The 17,193-nt window shown below is 36.1% G+C and overlaps 1 protein-coding gene across 6 annotated transcripts in view; it reads right to left on the bottom strand.

The window, feature by feature from the left end:
* The window catches only part of LOC116170367, a 631,383-nt gene that overhangs the window by 49,099 nt on the left and 565,091 nt on the right, over positions 1-17,193 (bottom strand). For 3 of the 6 annotated variants that reach the window (XM_031486726.1, XM_031486734.1, XM_031486755.1), the window contains one exon: positions 1,421-1,643. In XM_031486726.1, the coding sequence (XP_031342586.1) occupies positions 1,421-1,627 (207 nt within the window). In that variant the 5' untranslated portion in view covers positions 1,628-1,643. Of the gene's footprint in view, positions 1-1,420; positions 1,644-11,993; positions 12,016-12,218; positions 12,243-13,196; positions 13,437-17,193 lie in introns of those variants that run through there. The other 3 variants (XM_031486716.1, XM_031486742.1, XM_031486749.1) reach the window with 3 other exon arrangements.

Below are 17,193 nucleotides of genomic sequence, written 5' to 3'. Positions count from 1 at the left end.
CTACGCCCAGAAGTTTCGGCTTTGCAGAAGATTATATTGAGTGATTTCAATCCTATGATCCGATCCCTGTTACTAATTTTGTTATGTACAGGAGTAATCGGAAATGACTCTCAACTACCATAGCACCTTTGAAAGTGGCAGTTCTTCAGTAGTTCAATTGGTTAATCAAACCTTTGACAAAGTCAAATTTGTCGGCAAAAAAAATAATGACTATACAAGGATTCAAATCTAATTGAAATCCAGTGAACCCTGAATCCATACTACCCCGAATAGCACCCCTCAAGAAATCCGATCCGCTTAAAGAATTCTTCCATCATGAGCTGGCACCGTATGCTATCTTGCTGTTCGATGCAGTCGGAAATGTTAACTCAAGTATGCCTTATTAGTAGTGTTTCAATTTTTTTCAACCAAAACCAAAAAAAAAGCGAAAAAGAGTTCCAAATAAATTTGGTCCACTGTGTAAAACATACTGTAATCAAGAAGGGAAGATTTGTCTGTTTTTGCTTATTTATGAAAATTAAACACTGGAATGGGTAAATTTACCTCTTGCAATCCAGCTTGTTTTCCCAATTAAATTCGTGCACAGATTTTGAGATGACATTCAATTTTTATACATCAAGTTATTTCGTTGGGATCGTTAATAAATAATAAATCAATTTGGTAAAGTTAAGAGGACTTTGGATCGTTTACAATAGAAAACTTTTTATTAAATGAATGATTAGCGGAGCAAGATTACAAATTAATCACTCGAACCTTGCTCCTATACACTCATGCAAAATTAAGGGGAAAGTACGATTAGTAATAGATTTCAATTATATTGTGGAGAACTTGAAGGTATTCGGAAGCCATGTGCAGTGAAGCCAATTCGATGTTATGAAGTAAGAACAAGTTTAATCTTGTTTGTAGTTTCTTTCTCTTCAGTCGATGACAGGTAGTTATATGGCCTGTACTAACAAGTGTATGATAAATTCTCCAAAGAAGAGTGAATAGAATTTTATGTAGAGTCCTCAAAGAAATTTTTCTTAACACAAAAAGGTGCACGGAAGGGAAGTGCTTCATAGATACAAATTTATTTTACTTTATTTAAGCGTGACAACCCACTTCAAGAGACTCATAAATCGTAACTGACGTAAAGAAATGAAGTCGTTAAATATTCGTAGGTAGTATGTCATTACAGACAAAACTTCCTGATCGTCCCTCTTTAAAGTTAAACGTTTTTATGACCCGAGCTGTGCTACTGCACTTCAAGTTATTAGCGGAACTAATAGCCACATTTATGTACCATCGTCAGTATTGCAAATCTCGCGCTCTTTTCATCCCTTTTGTATTTAGTGCAAAATATACCCATCACAAACACCTGTCACTCCGTTCCCGGCAATATAAAGAGCATTAATAACAGCGTGTTGTTAATTATACTTACAGGTAAAGCGTCGCAAGTTTCAATAGGTAACGGATCTTCCGAGCAGTAAAGAGGATTTTCCGGCTGCAGGATAGGTGGCCGTGGGGGAGGCGGCAGGAGGAACTCCGGAGGTGGTCCCGGACAGTCACATTCGGCGCCAGCCTCCATCCCCCACATGGCCTCTAGACCTGGTGGCGGCTCTTCTTGGTACTCAGGCGGTCTTTCCATAGACCTCACAGCCAAACTGTAACAGAAATAAATTTTCTTTAGGACGACGCGTTAACACGCACACATTTCTACACCAATTGCGTTTCTCTCTCAACTTAATTCGAAAAGAGGCCGCCGACAAGACGAAATTGAAAATAATCTTGTAAATGCCCATGTCCACAAATGCTTGGACTTTATATGGAATAAATTAACCTCTTGAACTGGCAAAAAAATACGGTAAAAAACGAAATCTCTACGTTTGTCTAATGTTTTGAATGGTGTACCTATTAATTTTTCGACCAACCTACACGGCAGGTCTATGATTATACAGACAAGAAAAATTAGGATGCATTACTGTTTCACTTTTATGGTTAAGTAATTATAATAATGGGAATATTTTGCAACTGTGTAATTACACTAATTATTTTTATCTTGTCATAGAAGGTAGAACGTGAGTGTAATTTGCACTAGCCGCCGGGTAATCACATTAATTGGGGTAATTATATGTAACTACGTGTCGTACTAGGATTTGGAACCATTTGTATAATGCATCTTCTTAGAATGAACATAATGCAGAAGGGTAATGGCGCATTTTGTACCATGCGCTGTTGAGAAGAAATTTTTTTGTTTCAAAATAGTTTGCATTCGTTAGTTTCATGTTCAAAGACTACCAGATCTAATTTCTTCTAGATTGAAATTTTTGCACCCCTGAGCTTACCATCTTGGAGTAATATAAGATTTTGGAGATTTTTTTCAAAACAGACCTATTCAAAAAATGGTGAAAACAGTAAGACGTCGCTCCTTAACGCGTGTTAGTGTTTTTGTTTCCGGGAGTTGTAACTCTTGTGACTGTTGAAGACGAAGTAACAAAAACTGAAAGAAAAGTACCAAAAACCGCAATTAAACTAATCAAACGTACGCTTTTTGGACAGCGCGGCTTGATGAATATTTAAAAAAAAATGAGCTCGAAAATAAGCTACTATAGAAGGGACCAAAACAATTACGCTTTTTTTCCAATAGATCTAGATTCGGTTTCGTCAAAAATTTAAAGTGTTAAGTTGTACATAAATAGCTTGGCCTCTCGCCTGGCCTTCAATTTAAAAACATTAAGGATGTGAATTAGGACTAAAATAGCACTTCTCAGTGTTGGTCTCCTCTCCCCAGCTATTTTATTAACGATTCCTGAGATCATTTATAATTTTGTATTGCTGTCTGCCTGTCTTGTGTGTCTGTCTGCTCGTGTGTACGATAACATTGTTTAGAAACTTCCAATCGCTTTGAAAATTAGTATAGATGTTCTTAAGGATATAAGAAAGGTCACTTATAAGGCCATATCCCATAGCGGAGACGGCGATGGAAGATATACACGGTGTCCATTTTTCGAGTGCCACTATGGGGATCTCACTTATCTTAAGAGATAGATTAGAAAGGTTAAATGAGGGCAAAGTTGCCAATTTCCGTGCCGAATAAGAATCTAAAAAGAAATTTGAAATATCTCCAATAGTTTTGAAGATATCGCAAAAAAACGAAAATTTCTGATTTTCGTTTTTAATATTTTATGATAAACTAATCGTAGTAGACATTTCTAATTAACACATTATTCGGACACTTTTTAATGGAGATTTCAAATATGGCATCCTGTTTTTAATAACTCTCCAGATGACGGAGAAACACGTGGCCCCTTAAGTTTTTCTTATGGGCGCCATTTTGAATTTTCACATTTTGAGATTACGTCTTTTTTTCTCTTTACAACGATATATCACACATGGTGGTTCAGTATCACATTTTTCCTAAAAACACAATTTTTAATTATTTGAGAAGAGTGCTTTGGAAAAAGAAAGCGTTCTTTTGTTTTGAACAAAAGGTTGACTTATTTCATGTAGTGCCATTTAGGTTTATGTTAGTTGTATGCGAAAATGCCTTTTTCAAGTGCAGATTAAATAGATATGATCCAAATTTACTACACTTCTCATCGAAATGCCCACATGGCTGCTGCAACATACTTCCAGCGTTATCCAGAGCGGCAACAATCTAGTTTGAGGTATTTTTCTTTGCTGCATAAAAACTTGGGCGAATATGGTTCTTTTAAAAGATGTACACAGTAATATGGTGATAGACCCAATGAATAGGAGCAGACAATTTTGCAAGCGGTAAAAATCTTGAAATTTTGACAATGAACATTACTGGTCAATTGAAAATTCTCATCAATTTCAAGAACGACCACCACAAATACGTTTTAGCGTTAACGTATGGGTCGGTTTATTGGGCGATACAATAATTGGTCCTTAAGGGACTCTAAATGCTGATCGGTACCTCCATTTCCTGAGGACATTTCTAACCGATATTATTAACAATAACGTTCCTCTTCATCGTTTGAACTCGATATGGTTCCAGCAAGATGGCGCACCGCCCCATAATGCTAGGAGGGTTGGGGAATGCTTATCGGAATTGTTCCCCAATCATGTTATTGCTAATAATGGCGACGTACGCTGGCCGGCGCGGTCACCTGACCTGTCTCCCTTGGACTATTTTTTGTGGGGAACAATGAAAAATGAAATTTACAAAACATTGCCAGCCGACCTTGATGAACTTCGTTATAGAATTGTGAGCACTCTCAGGAACAAGATTAGAAGCAGGGATGTGTCAAGAGCCATAGCAAATCTTAGGACGAGAGTGGCACTGTGCTCAGAATTAGGAGGTGAGCAATTTGAACACATGTTGTTATGTATTTTGTTCTAATTTTAAAAATAATTCTTGCAAAACGAAAGTTCAATTCTGTTCAGATGAAAATCGAATTTCTACTTCTCTGACAACGCTGCAACCAGACAGATGGATCAAACTGTCAAACATTTGTTCACAACAAATGAACGTTTTCTTTTTACAAAGCACTCTTCTCAAAAAATTAAAAATTGTATTTTTAGGAAAAATGTGATACTGAACCACCATGTGTGATATATCGTTGTAAAGAGAAAAAAAGACGTAATCTCAAAATGTGAAAATTCAAAATGGCGCCCATAAGAAAAACTAAAGTTTCCACGCGTTTCTCCGTCATCTTGAAAGTTATTAAAAACAGGATGCCATATTTGAAACCTCCATTAAAAAGTGTCCGAATAATGTGTTAATTAGAAATGTCTACTACGATTAGTTTATCATAAAAAAATTAAAAACAAAAATCCGAAATTTCCGTTTTTTTTGCGATATCTTCAAAACTATTGAAGATATTTCAAATTTCTTTTCAGATTCTTATTCGGCACGAAAATTGGCAACTTTGCCCCCATTTAACCAACTTTCTATCTCTTAAATAAGTGAGATCCCCATAGTGGCACTCGAAAAATGGACACCGTGTATATTGATTCTTTGAAATGTCGCAGCAAGGGTGACTATCAGAATAATTAAATCCCAGCACCGGACAAGTTCGGGGAAGATCGAGGGGAAGATATTCTGAGTGTCGACACTCCCAAAGAAACGACGGTGCGTTTCAAAATAGAGCATATAAAATACTCACCGACAATTGACACAGTAGAATGAAATCTCCTGATTCGCGAAGAAAAGAGGACTAAGGACTTCAAACTCTTACTAACCATGCTAGACAACAATCAAAAATTTACAACTACCGGACGATTTATAAAGTAACTTCCTCTCCCTCTTCCTGATTTTGTATTTTGTAGGTAAAAAATGTTACGGGGTTGGATACAGAATTAAAAAACCTTTCGTCACCTCGGGTGTCACTCGACAACTATTTCCATTAAAAATTTTTGACATAATGGATGTTGTGGAAAGGGGGGGGGGGATGGCAAGGAATTGATTTTTACATTAGAAAACCCCCAAGTGGCGTTTCACAATTTTTTATTGTGTCAATGGCTCGGTGGAATCATTATATACAGTTAATCGAGGAGTTAATATTTGAAACGGGAAGAAAAAACTCTAGAAGCAACCCGTAAACGAAATACAATATGTATCTCTATATACTGAAATGAAGAAACGAACGGTGTCACTCATATCAAAATTGGCGGAACTGTTTGAAGTAAGTAAAATTATAACCAAAAATCAAGAAATTTAAAATTGCAACACAACAAAGAATCGTAAGTAATATACAAGATAAAAGAACATATCAGTAATTATAGGGCATGTTTTTCTAAACTGACTATCGGAAATTTGATTATTAATTTTTAAGAACACAACTATCACTCTTACTTATGAACATTTTAAATTACAGTTATAATAGGGTATCGATTACCGAATACTCTCATGCTAACTTTACTAATTCTCTAAATTAAAGAAAACTTTTCAAATTGTAATTGAAAAATTCATTCCAGTAGAATTCCGATAAAGAACTCGATATTGAAATATCATCATCATCATTAAAATTTAACTTGGCGCAATTGTTGGATTCAGTTGTGATTCCGACGTGTTTTCCGTATACTTTGGCGCATTGTGTGTACTATATTCAGTTGTGAAACTGTGTTTTATTTTTCCTATACTTTGGCTATTGTGTACTATATTATGCGCGGTTCGTAGAATTATATAGTCGGTGATATTAAGCACAACAAATGTTACGGTGTGTATTTATTAATTGCGTTTTATAATTTTATAATTAATTTTTATGTGGATTACTGTTTCGTTAACCATTTTTTGCTAATTATTTGTTGTTTTATAACCAATTGGACTCGCTCAATGCTTAAAAGTTAGCCCGTTACTTTTATTTCATGTGTAGTTTATGTATCACCAGTATACTCTCGAGTATACTTTGGTTTAGGTTTACTCTATATGTGGTGACCGTACTTTAGTCCATACATCACATGTTTCCTGTCTTATTGGTCGCAAATTTGTTATTCTATTCTACCGGAGTAGTATTGAACAACTTAAGACCTTCTGCAGGGGCCCCTCTAAAAATCATTGTGCGGGTCAGTCTGTAATTAGATACAAGCCCTCGTACAAGCCTGTTGAGAGCCCAGAACAAGAGAAGGACAATAAGAAAATAAAATAATATTTTGATTTTTACTAGTAACCTGAAAACATACATTTATTTCGCATTACTTGTGGACGGCTCATTCTTCCTGTTCTAGTAGACAATTTCTGTCATTTTTTTGATGCTCTTAATGTCCCGACTATTTTTCGAATGTTGTGTTAGGACTTTACCCGGTATACTGTGTGAGATTTCAGTGATACTTGATTCATTTTGTTTCTTCACTGAACGCATCGGAACTACCGTGGGCGGTGAGGTTACAACAAATGAAACAAAGTTGTAGAGGTATCATTCATTGTGTCAATTCCCAAATCAATGTATATTAATCCGGGCGAAATGCGCGCGTTTTTCCTCGGATAATCTATAGGCTGTCTTAGCAGCGAGATATTTAAAATAGATAATACCTATAAAACTTCAGTTTTACACAATACACAAGTCTATTCTAATAAATAAAAATTACTGTCTAAACAAAATTTTCAATTCGGGATGGGCGGATTATGCACCCCAAAATGATCAGGTAACTTTCAAATCTAGTTCTGGTTTAGTTGAAACCACTTATGATAGCCCTGTAAGTTTTTGTCTAGCTAGGAGCTGCGGCCTTCTATCGGAAATATTCCTACTCAATATTCAATTCTGATGCTTATTAAATTTTATACATTTTTTTATCAAAATGTAAGCGTATAGCTTCGGGTATAGCGATAGATGTCAATGGAGATTTCCGCGGTGGTTTTAATAAAGGCAGATATACCTATGCAATAATGTTACGCTAAAAGTGCAATTTTATTTCGTAATCCGTACTAAACAAGTTTCATACAAATGCGTTAAAAGCAGTATTTTACTGGATATTTAAATGCGAGTTTAAATGCTATCGTCTTCTAAATGTACCAGCACTACAATAATAACTGATTCAAATCAATCATTAGCGATATAAAGATAAAATAATTAAATGAATTGTTGCCCTGATCGGTCGGTATTTTGTAATGGTAGACCTCCAGAAAGACAAATCATTTGCACAAAAACGGGAAAACGAGTCTCGGGTTATGATGCATACCAAAGACCATTATGATCTTTGTTCATATGAGATTGAGTATATACCTACTCTGAAATGTCAAATGTCTAATAGCTATGTGTGCATCTAAGTATTTCCACGTTGGCTGAGCTATGTATTATTATTCTATGGAGAACACAAATACGCCCTAGCCTCTTTCCTGCATCACAATGGAAGAGGGCCCAAGTGAATATTTCACATTATATCCTCGGTAAAATCTTTCTTACCTACTTTGAAAGCAGGGAGCATAAATTGATCGATTGCCTACAAACCACGCTCTGAGCTAGCTGCCGTATCTATCAAACGACACCAATTTGAAAACAATGGGACCAAAACTGTAGAAGAAGAATAGGAAAAAACTGAAAAATCAGTACGTTAGTAAACCCACGCTCGTGGGCGGCGTCCAGATGTCGCCGACCCCACATCATGGCGCACCGTCCCTAAAGTTGTTAATTACACTACCCTAGTAGGTACACATACACTCGTATTTCTACAAGTGTTCTTCTACGGGCCCTCATTTGCTGCCACCCAGCCAGCTGGCCAACGTGAGAAAAGCTACCTTTTTACAAATATACATTTGGAAAAATGCGCTAAAATATTGCAGACGTTAAAAGCAAAAGTACGTACTAGAATTTCATATACAACTCCCCGTTTAGAAATGTCGTTTAAAGGGGCTAATTAAACACCATATGGACAGCTGCCGATCGAGTACGATTTTTTTAAGAAATGGACCAGACCAAAATCAGCATGAATCGTCGACAAATTGAGCAATTTGTACTTCCACTTGTGACAATGGCCATATTTCATTTCCTTTTTAAAAATTTGTAAGTTCTTATTTGTGAAAGGTTTTTTGGAAATTGCCATAGTAGACTCGGGAATAGGTATCTCAAAAATTGCCAGAAAAGGAAGCGCAAAGTTCCAAGATGGGTAAGATGTCATGACCGTTATGGTCATGCCGAAAGACTTTAATCTACTTAGCTGCCAATTTTGTTATAGAGGAGCGGCAACATCGATTTACCAATTGGCCAATAACTATGTCTTGTATAATTAGTATTTATTTATTATAGAATAGATAATCTCACATTTTTGTTTCATTGTCTCACCAGAATCTGTTGTTTTTATAAATTATCTCGTAAATGGCCTGAGAAGCATTAGAATAATACCTATAAGTAAATGATAAAGTAGCCGCTTACAATCCTCGCGCTACTTAATAAAGGCAATTTGGAAACGTGGTGTACAGACTAAAGAAACGCCAATGAAATGAAAGAGAAATGTGTGAAAGTATCAAAATGTCGTCAAATGTCATAGGAAATATCTCGAGAAATATGATGAGCATGCAGATATGTTGATGACCTTCAAGAAATGTGGGAATTGTTGCACAAATGCAATTATTTTAAAAGTATATACCTACATCAGCCGATTTTAACATTGGAAATGTTTATGTCTTTAGCGTAACACAACGAAGTTGACGTAAGCTTATGTGCTATATTTTCCGTCGTCTGTCTGTCTGTCTGTCTGTTCCATAGAGATCTCGGTCCCTGAGCCACCTAGAGACTTCGAGTTTTCGCTAATTGACTGCCCGTTACTCATTATTTCAGTTGTTTTACGCGGTACAAGGTTTTAAACCATTTTTTTTCGTATATGGGTACAAAGTTAGGCAATTCGTTCAAGGCCAAAAGACAACGGTGTCGCATCAAGAGACGATTGTACGTACGTGCACGTTACGGCGCTTATTATTCAGAAGGGTGACGAGTGATCCGAATGAATAAAAGTTATTTGTGTTTTGCATATGGCGTTATACGAATGCAGGTGTTAACAATCTCTCCCACAGGAAAAAGAGGAGTACACAAAGCTCGAAAGTACATGAGACATGTGTGGAAAGATCCAAAACGTGAATAATACTCACTCATGGGCGAGATGGTGGGCGCTGTATTATTCACGTTTTGGACCCTCCGTGGTGGGTGAGATGGTGAGTTGAAAAGTTTTTTTCTTCTTTGATTTGAAGAAAATATTTTATTTATGAATGTAGTTTATGTTTCTTATATATTTTATGGCAGAATACAAATCGAGATAGAAATTGCGTTTCAAGTAAATAGATTCCAACAAACTTTGATACGTCTTTCAAATTTTGTTCATCGTCTAACCCGGGTTTAGTTTGTAACAACCACAGACCTTTGTGGTAACACATGCATCTACGCGTTACATGTTCAAGGTAAGCATTCTTTAGGGCGCCTGTTTCTATTTACGGTTATCAGCCCGACAGGCATTTTACAAAGAACCCCAGAATTTTGTTGAAAAGTACCCAACCTGAACTATTGCACTTTAACATAAGTTTTGTATATTGCAAAAATTCGTCTGTATTTTGGTATAAACTTTAATTTTTATACTAAAAAGGATTTTTGTAAGATTAATCAAATCCACCCCCATTTTAACCGGGGGCCTCGCCGCGGACACTGTTCTCGACAAGATTCTCAATATGTTCATACCACACCATATATATTTGTCGAGATATTTGTGGAGTCGACCAGCTCTGCTGAACACCCGGTATCTAGAAGCGTTTTGAGTAGTTACGAAGATTGCCGCTCACTCATGGAGTCATTCATTCAACATAACAATAGAGGTGTTAATTGGTTGCAGTAAACGTCATTCCACATAGTCGTGTGGGGTATCACAAGCAGCGCTCTTAATTGATTTGAATTTTGGGACCAATTACAGATTTTTAGGACGTCAGCAGGCCGCCCAATTAATAAAGAAGTTGTAATTTTTTGACAGTATTAACCGAATACACCGGTCAGCTCGGAATTTCCTACGTTCCCTCCCCAGATGCTGGGAAAGTTATATAAAGTAAGCCCTGACTGTAGAGGGGATCTTTTGCATTCTTTTGCCTCGTCTTTTGCCTTTGGTGTTTTTAACCGTATATTTAAATCTTTCTACCCTTTGCACCACTTACGTTTTGTAAGTACCGAAGTCCATATCGTCTAACTTTTTACCTCGCTTTTTACATTAAGTTTACCGCACCGTATCTATAGCGTTTGCCTTTTCTTGCACAGTAATTTGGTTGCTATTTTCCGTTTCATTCATTATAAGGCGGAGGGGGGTGATATCACTATCCTGCATTTGATTTCCCGTAGAAACCGTTAACAAATCCGATAATTTCCTGTTCCTGCTCAGGAAATTCGCTGTGCGCTTTAAGTTCGTTTTAGCATTTAACATCCCCCTGCTTGTCCTTTAGAATTCCTGCGACCGCCGTTCTGCATTCGAGTTACCTGGATCGTACGATCGCAGACCGGATCTTGGCCAAAACCAAGAGAGACCGAAAACTGGTACCGCTTGAAGTACTCCCGCTGCCTATCGCCGCCGTCACCGTCTACAGATTTTGACTTATAAATTTCCGCTGGATTTTCCTTTTTCTTACCTTCATTGAATTTCATTTTTGTATAATTATATTATATGTACTTTTTTTGTGTAAAGGAGAACAGAAGCCAATACTGGTTAAACTTTTAGATTAAGAGTCTTGTCTGGAATAGTACGGACACACGGTAGCACGGTAGTGTTTTGATTTAATCAAAATGTTTGCTATTTTCTATAAAGAATGAAATTAGGTTATTTTATTAGAATAGGCTTCATGTAAGAAATAGCCATACACTCGGCCATACAGTTAACATTTGCAGAAGGCAGTCGAGATATACCTATAGTATTGGTGACTCGGATGATTTGAATACAATTACATTTTAGGTGATAACCACAATTTTAGTTGTGAGTTTTCCCATTGTTTTTAACATTAGGGTTTTTGTTGTTAATCAGCTAATTTTTAAAATTGAGTACGATCACGACACAAGCATTTTCGGCGTTTGAGGGTGCCCATTTTCTTGTGTTTCCTTTTTGCGTACATATTTATTTACCAATAGTAATCGACAAATCAGATAGCACGCTATTCTTATTCGTATTAATTGGTGCCATAATTAGTCACCATCTTATCAACTTATGACGAAGTTTGAATCGCTCATTCTTTGTTCTATTACACACGTATTGACAAGTAAAACTGATACGAATTGTTCTTATCGTCAACAATGAAGTGGTTTCAAAAGAAAATATTTGTGGATTTTATGCTTTATGAACACCAACACGTTGAGATGCCAAGAATAAAGTTCATTCAGATGATTCACTCATTAAACCTTTTGTTATTTATGTTATTGCCAAGTAGGTAATTAACACCAAAATTATCACATGCTTAAACGAGGAGTGTTTACATTTCCATGACCAATGCAGCCCCTTACAACTAAAATTCACGCCACGTATTTTACAGAAATTTAAATTTTTTAGTACCCACATCTTTTTGCGAATCGCCGGATAATTAAAATTGTGCGACTTACCTTTAAATTTTGAACTACACCGTGTAAAATTTTGTTGGTCAGGTATGTGACTCAATTAATTACTCAGAATGTTTAGATACGTTATCGGGGATGATGCATTATACCTACGGATAAAATGTAATCGTAGGTATTTATTTTCCATATCTCTGTTGTATGCGTGCACGAATTTAAAGCCCGTACGTATTTAAGTTTTAATTTATTAAAACAGTGAGAGCTTATACTTACATTCAAAAGTGTATAGACCGTGTTACTGTGGGTGCACCCACATCAACGTTTATGTTTTTATTATACAGAACATAAGCAAACCATATAGGGAACTGCATATGACAGATCAATTTGTTTACAAACTGATACGGAAATTCCTGTGTTAAACATAAAAAATGTTGCTACAAGCTTCAATGCGTAAAACAGCCGACTATTGGAAGAATCAATAACAAAGTGAAGATAAAATTCTTCGTGCTTAGGTATTTCGGTTAATTAATAACTATTAATGTCGTGTATTTATTGTTAGGTATAGGTAGGTACCTATAACCTATAACAAAACCGGTTACATAAGTTGCTATAATACCGTTACATGCTTGTACAACTCTCCTGTTTTCAATAAGTGAAATTTACACCTGTCTAATATTTTATATACGAGATAATTAGACGATTAAAATGCGCTCATTTCGTAAAATAAAGCTAATTTCATAACCAAATTAGGCGGTTATCGGCTGGCGATTCCTTTTTAAATTAACATAAGAGCTTAATTATAGCAATCAGAGGTTTTTATACCTTTCAATGATTCATAAATACGTCGAAGATATGAATTAATTTACTTCTCCATATAAAATGTGGTAGTAAACACAAAAGCGAGTGGGTAGGTTAACTGTCGCGTTCATAGAGGGTGTTTGGTGTTCGCGTTTGAATGGAAATTAGTGCTGAGACGTTATTTTCGAAAGCGAATCGGTTGGACGGCAAATTTGGACATATAAAAGTTGAAGTTTTTCAAAAATGAAAGAAAAATTACACATCTGTCAACAGATGATTAATGACGGAAAGCTCTGAAAAGTTACAAGAAACTTCGATTTAGATAAGAAAATCTTTAAAAGTTCCGACCTCATGGTATTTGTAACAAATTTGCAGTTAACAACCTATGTAAATTACCCAAAACTTCCGCTAATGGATCACGGAAACTAATCATTTGGCCCCCTAATAACGCACCTGATAACGTATATTCCCTTTTATATCCTAAGCTGGTGCATGTAATTAAGAAACACTAATCCACAAAATCATCGCACACCACAAAACAAGACACATCCACACACAGCACAGATAAATCCAGGGTGTTTCATAGAAGCGCTTCCTCAGACAGATACAGAGCGTACGAAGAAGAGTAGCGCATATTATCACGTTAGCGCCCGAAAATATACTGACTGCCTACCGATGTAAACATAATCCAAAGCTAAGCTTATTTTAGACAGCTGCATACCATCCTGCAGACAGTCCCCCTTCGACATTTCCATCCAATGAAAGAAGCATTTGGAGGGGTCCCCTATGTACGAGAGTGGGGGTGAACATAATAATTAGTCTTTAATTTCCAGTTAGCCATGTTTATTATTTAGGTTGGGTTAAAACACGTGATTCACCGGCTAGTAAAGTAAGCTAAATTACCTCCCTAATAGGACGTAAATAAAAAATGCAGAAAGAGAAATCGGTTTTACTTTTTATTAAGACGAGTTCTCAGGTATAAGGGAATAAAGCTACCTAAAAGATGTTTATAGGCCCTTTATATTCGAATGGATCCTCGCGATAATAGGATATATATGTACATATACCTACGTTTATATATTTGTCAGTAAATAAATCTAGAAGAGGATCGCAGTGGAAACGTGGGTATTAGCGAAAAGGGTGGCTGATATCGAATGAAAACCTCTCAAGAAGTTATAATAGGATGAACTGATGGCACAAAAAGTCGCCGATTTTTGAATAGAGAGGGTTATATTGAAAAGGAAGGCAGCTGATAAATGTTTCCGCGAGTGGTGCAAGTATTACCAGGCTAATTCCTTCGAGATCGATAATAATAATGACTTCTCGAAAAACTAATAGTCTAAATCTGTAATTGCGATACTTACGCATGATGTTTCTCCCTTATTGCGCTGTCAACCCTGAACTGAACTGAGTTTAAGCTGGCGTACGAAACTTTTAAATTCGTTAATGTCAATAAAAGTAGTGAGCGTGTTCTCCGAGGAATCGATTACTGCACTAAATGCATATGAGCAATAAAATGGAAAACTGTCATTTTATGATGTTGCAAGCATCTATAAACACTCGTGCCGTAAATAAAACGAACCCTAATGTTTTTGCATATTCAAAAGTTGGGAATAAACCTAATTCCAAAAATGGACATGATTCGCTAAAAAATAAGTGTCTCTACAGTACGTGACAATTTAAAATTGAGTTCATATTGATACAAATATTTATCGAAGTTTAGACGCTTGCGAACTAAAATCACACGAAATTCAAAATTGCTTTCTTGACACAGTTCACATTTCAAAATTAAAAAATTTTTCCGCATCCTTTAAAGCGACGCCTATAAAATTATGAAACGTAGGTAGGTATTAAACACCTCACTATAATACTAAAAAATAGAATACTAGAATATTTCGTCTGTGTCTAGAAGCAATCTAACTTTTCCCATTCGAAAAATGTTATGAACGGATAAACACTGGGTTCACAAAAAAGCTCATTAACTGCACATTATCTTCATTTTGTTCTTTGGGTATCCATATTGAATATTTTGATGCAAATGTTCATTTCATGTCATTTTCAGGTAAAACAGAAATAGCCACAGCCAATCGACAAAGCTTTGCTGGCCACACACGCACAGTCTTATGAAAAATCAAGCGCCACAAAAACACTTATTTTTAAAAACATTTGACAACATTATTCTGAAGTTTCTAATTGTTCCCGTAGATATGTTAAATTATTTTTGTAGTCCTTGGCACGGGAAAGCAGAGGAAAAATTAATATTTTAGAATTTCAGATTCGTATTAGTCGATTTCAGTTTTTCTATGTTAATTTAAAACGAGGATTAAAGCTGCAAGTTAGTGCAGTTGATTTCAAAATCGTAACGATTGACTCGAAATTCCAGATATCAATGGGAATTATTGGGCTATTGAATTTGTAAATTTTAATCCGGAAAATTAAGTGAGTATAATTAACCGTAGTTAATTAAATGTGTTGCAGCCAACTTGGTCTGATTTGATGGGCCTAGTAGCATTAGAAGCGCGCTTAATTAACATAGATTTTGAGATATGTCCGAGATTTTTAGAACGCCATGGAGCATGGTAATTAAATAGAGAAGTTTTAATTTTTGAACGCTTCTTTACCGCCGGCCGTGGGAAATCCGAATACAATTTCAACATCTTTTCGAAAGTTTATATAAAGTAACAGCACATTTTTCGCTGTGCTCGCGTACATTTTGAGACCGATTTAGTTCTTTTAAATTTGACAATATCGTATCGTTAATTTTAACGGTAAGCGTTCGCTGCATTTCTTCCGTTAATTTTAAGGAGGGAGGGGGGCATCATTTTGCTTTCCCCTAGTCTCCGTTAATTAATTTATGCTTGATTGTTTCTGTTCCCGCTAGGAAAATTTCTTGATACAAGGAAGGAGGAGCTGAAGTGAGTAAAGGGAATATTTTATAAAGACGAAGCAGACGGGAAACGTTGCTTTTTGGTGGCCGCATTGTTTGTGTATGACAGTCTGCTGTAATCGAAGTTTTTTGGAAAAGACAGTCCGTCTTGTTGTCGGTATATGGTTGTTTAGGGAATGTTTAAAGAGATCTTGATTCGTTGTTTTAAAAGTGAATGTTATAAATTAGAATTCAAGTGAGCACGTATACGAAGAAGCAGTCTAAGTGTGTGTCTTTCGAACAGTTGTCGCTTTTCTATAAGGTCTTCAACTACCCAGCAACCACCAAAAATGGCAACCCATACCGTATTTAAATCATCCATCTTTCGCAAGTTACGTTTCTTAAGTACCGTAATTTTTGCTTTTACTTTAAGTTTACCGCACCGTATTCTATAGTTTTTGGTTTATCTTGCACAGGAATCTCTACCGCGCCGTTTAATTGCAAGGCAAGATTTTTGTCCTTTCTGTTCCATTAATTGTAGGAGGAGGAATAACGGTCCGTCGCTTGGCCGTTTTTGACCTATGTATTGTAATGTTTATGGGCAAAAATGACTTTTGCAACCCAAATCGTAACTGTCATTCTTCTATATGGGGATATTAATGAATTGGGACTGTTTAGTAAAAGTTGCGCTTTAGTGGACTGTGCTGATATTTTGATTATAAATAAATTGAAAAAATCGTTAAAACTTTTTTTTTAATGGAAACCCGTTATTTTTATAACTGTGTGTCAAGTACAAAAAATAAGAGTAACTCTGAGTCACGGCAAACAAACAAAAATTCTTAAAACGATACTTAACAGCCCTTAATAGCAAAAAAATGGGCTGCTAATGTGATTTTTGATTTACAAATTAAAATATGTCACAAACCAGAAATGCCACTGACTCACTAATATCTTAGACCTTATTAGCACTGGTATACTGATCTAGATAACCCATATTCATCGTGAGAAGACGAAATTTCTATGCATGGGTATTGAAACGAGAAAGACCTGTCCTAGAAGATCCTATAGTATACAGTTCAACTTTGTTTACTGATGAAAATGATACGTGAGCCGGCACAATTTTCACAAACTCCCCATTTCTTCGTCCAATTAGATCGTCACCATCGTTGGTCCTTAGATGTATCGACTGGAATTATTGGAAGCTATCTTGTAGAGCCTTATTAAGGATCTTCATATCATATATAGTTTTGTTGTCCGTCCGTGTGCGCCAGAACTCTTTTTAAAAGTGGCCGATCGTGTTAAAATTTTGTGTACATGTACTTTGCGCATCGTTTTCAGGAAGCTGGTTCAACAGGCACAAACGTTATAGGACTTCGAGTGAATCGGGAACAAGAAAAACTGTGGGTTCAATATAATATTTCATTTTCTAGGTCATGTAGTTCGGACTTTCGCTAGTACACCTATGACTCTTACATGTGTAACAATTCAATATAACTCTTCTCTGTGTTCTAGGTCGAAAGTTTTAGAGCAAAATGTACCCAAAATTATTCTTTACATATTAATTATGTAAAAGCTTCAAAACGC

This window comes from Photinus pyralis, unplaced genomic scaffold, assembly GCF_008802855.1.
Source record: "Photinus pyralis isolate 1611_PpyrPB1 unplaced genomic scaffold, Ppyr1.3 Ppyr1.4_LG1, whole genome shotgun sequence".
In the NCBI taxonomy this organism is placed as follows: Eukaryota; Metazoa; Arthropoda; class Insecta; order Coleoptera; family Lampyridae; genus Photinus; species Photinus pyralis.
This window is presented reverse-complemented; position numbering and strand designations above follow the sequence as displayed.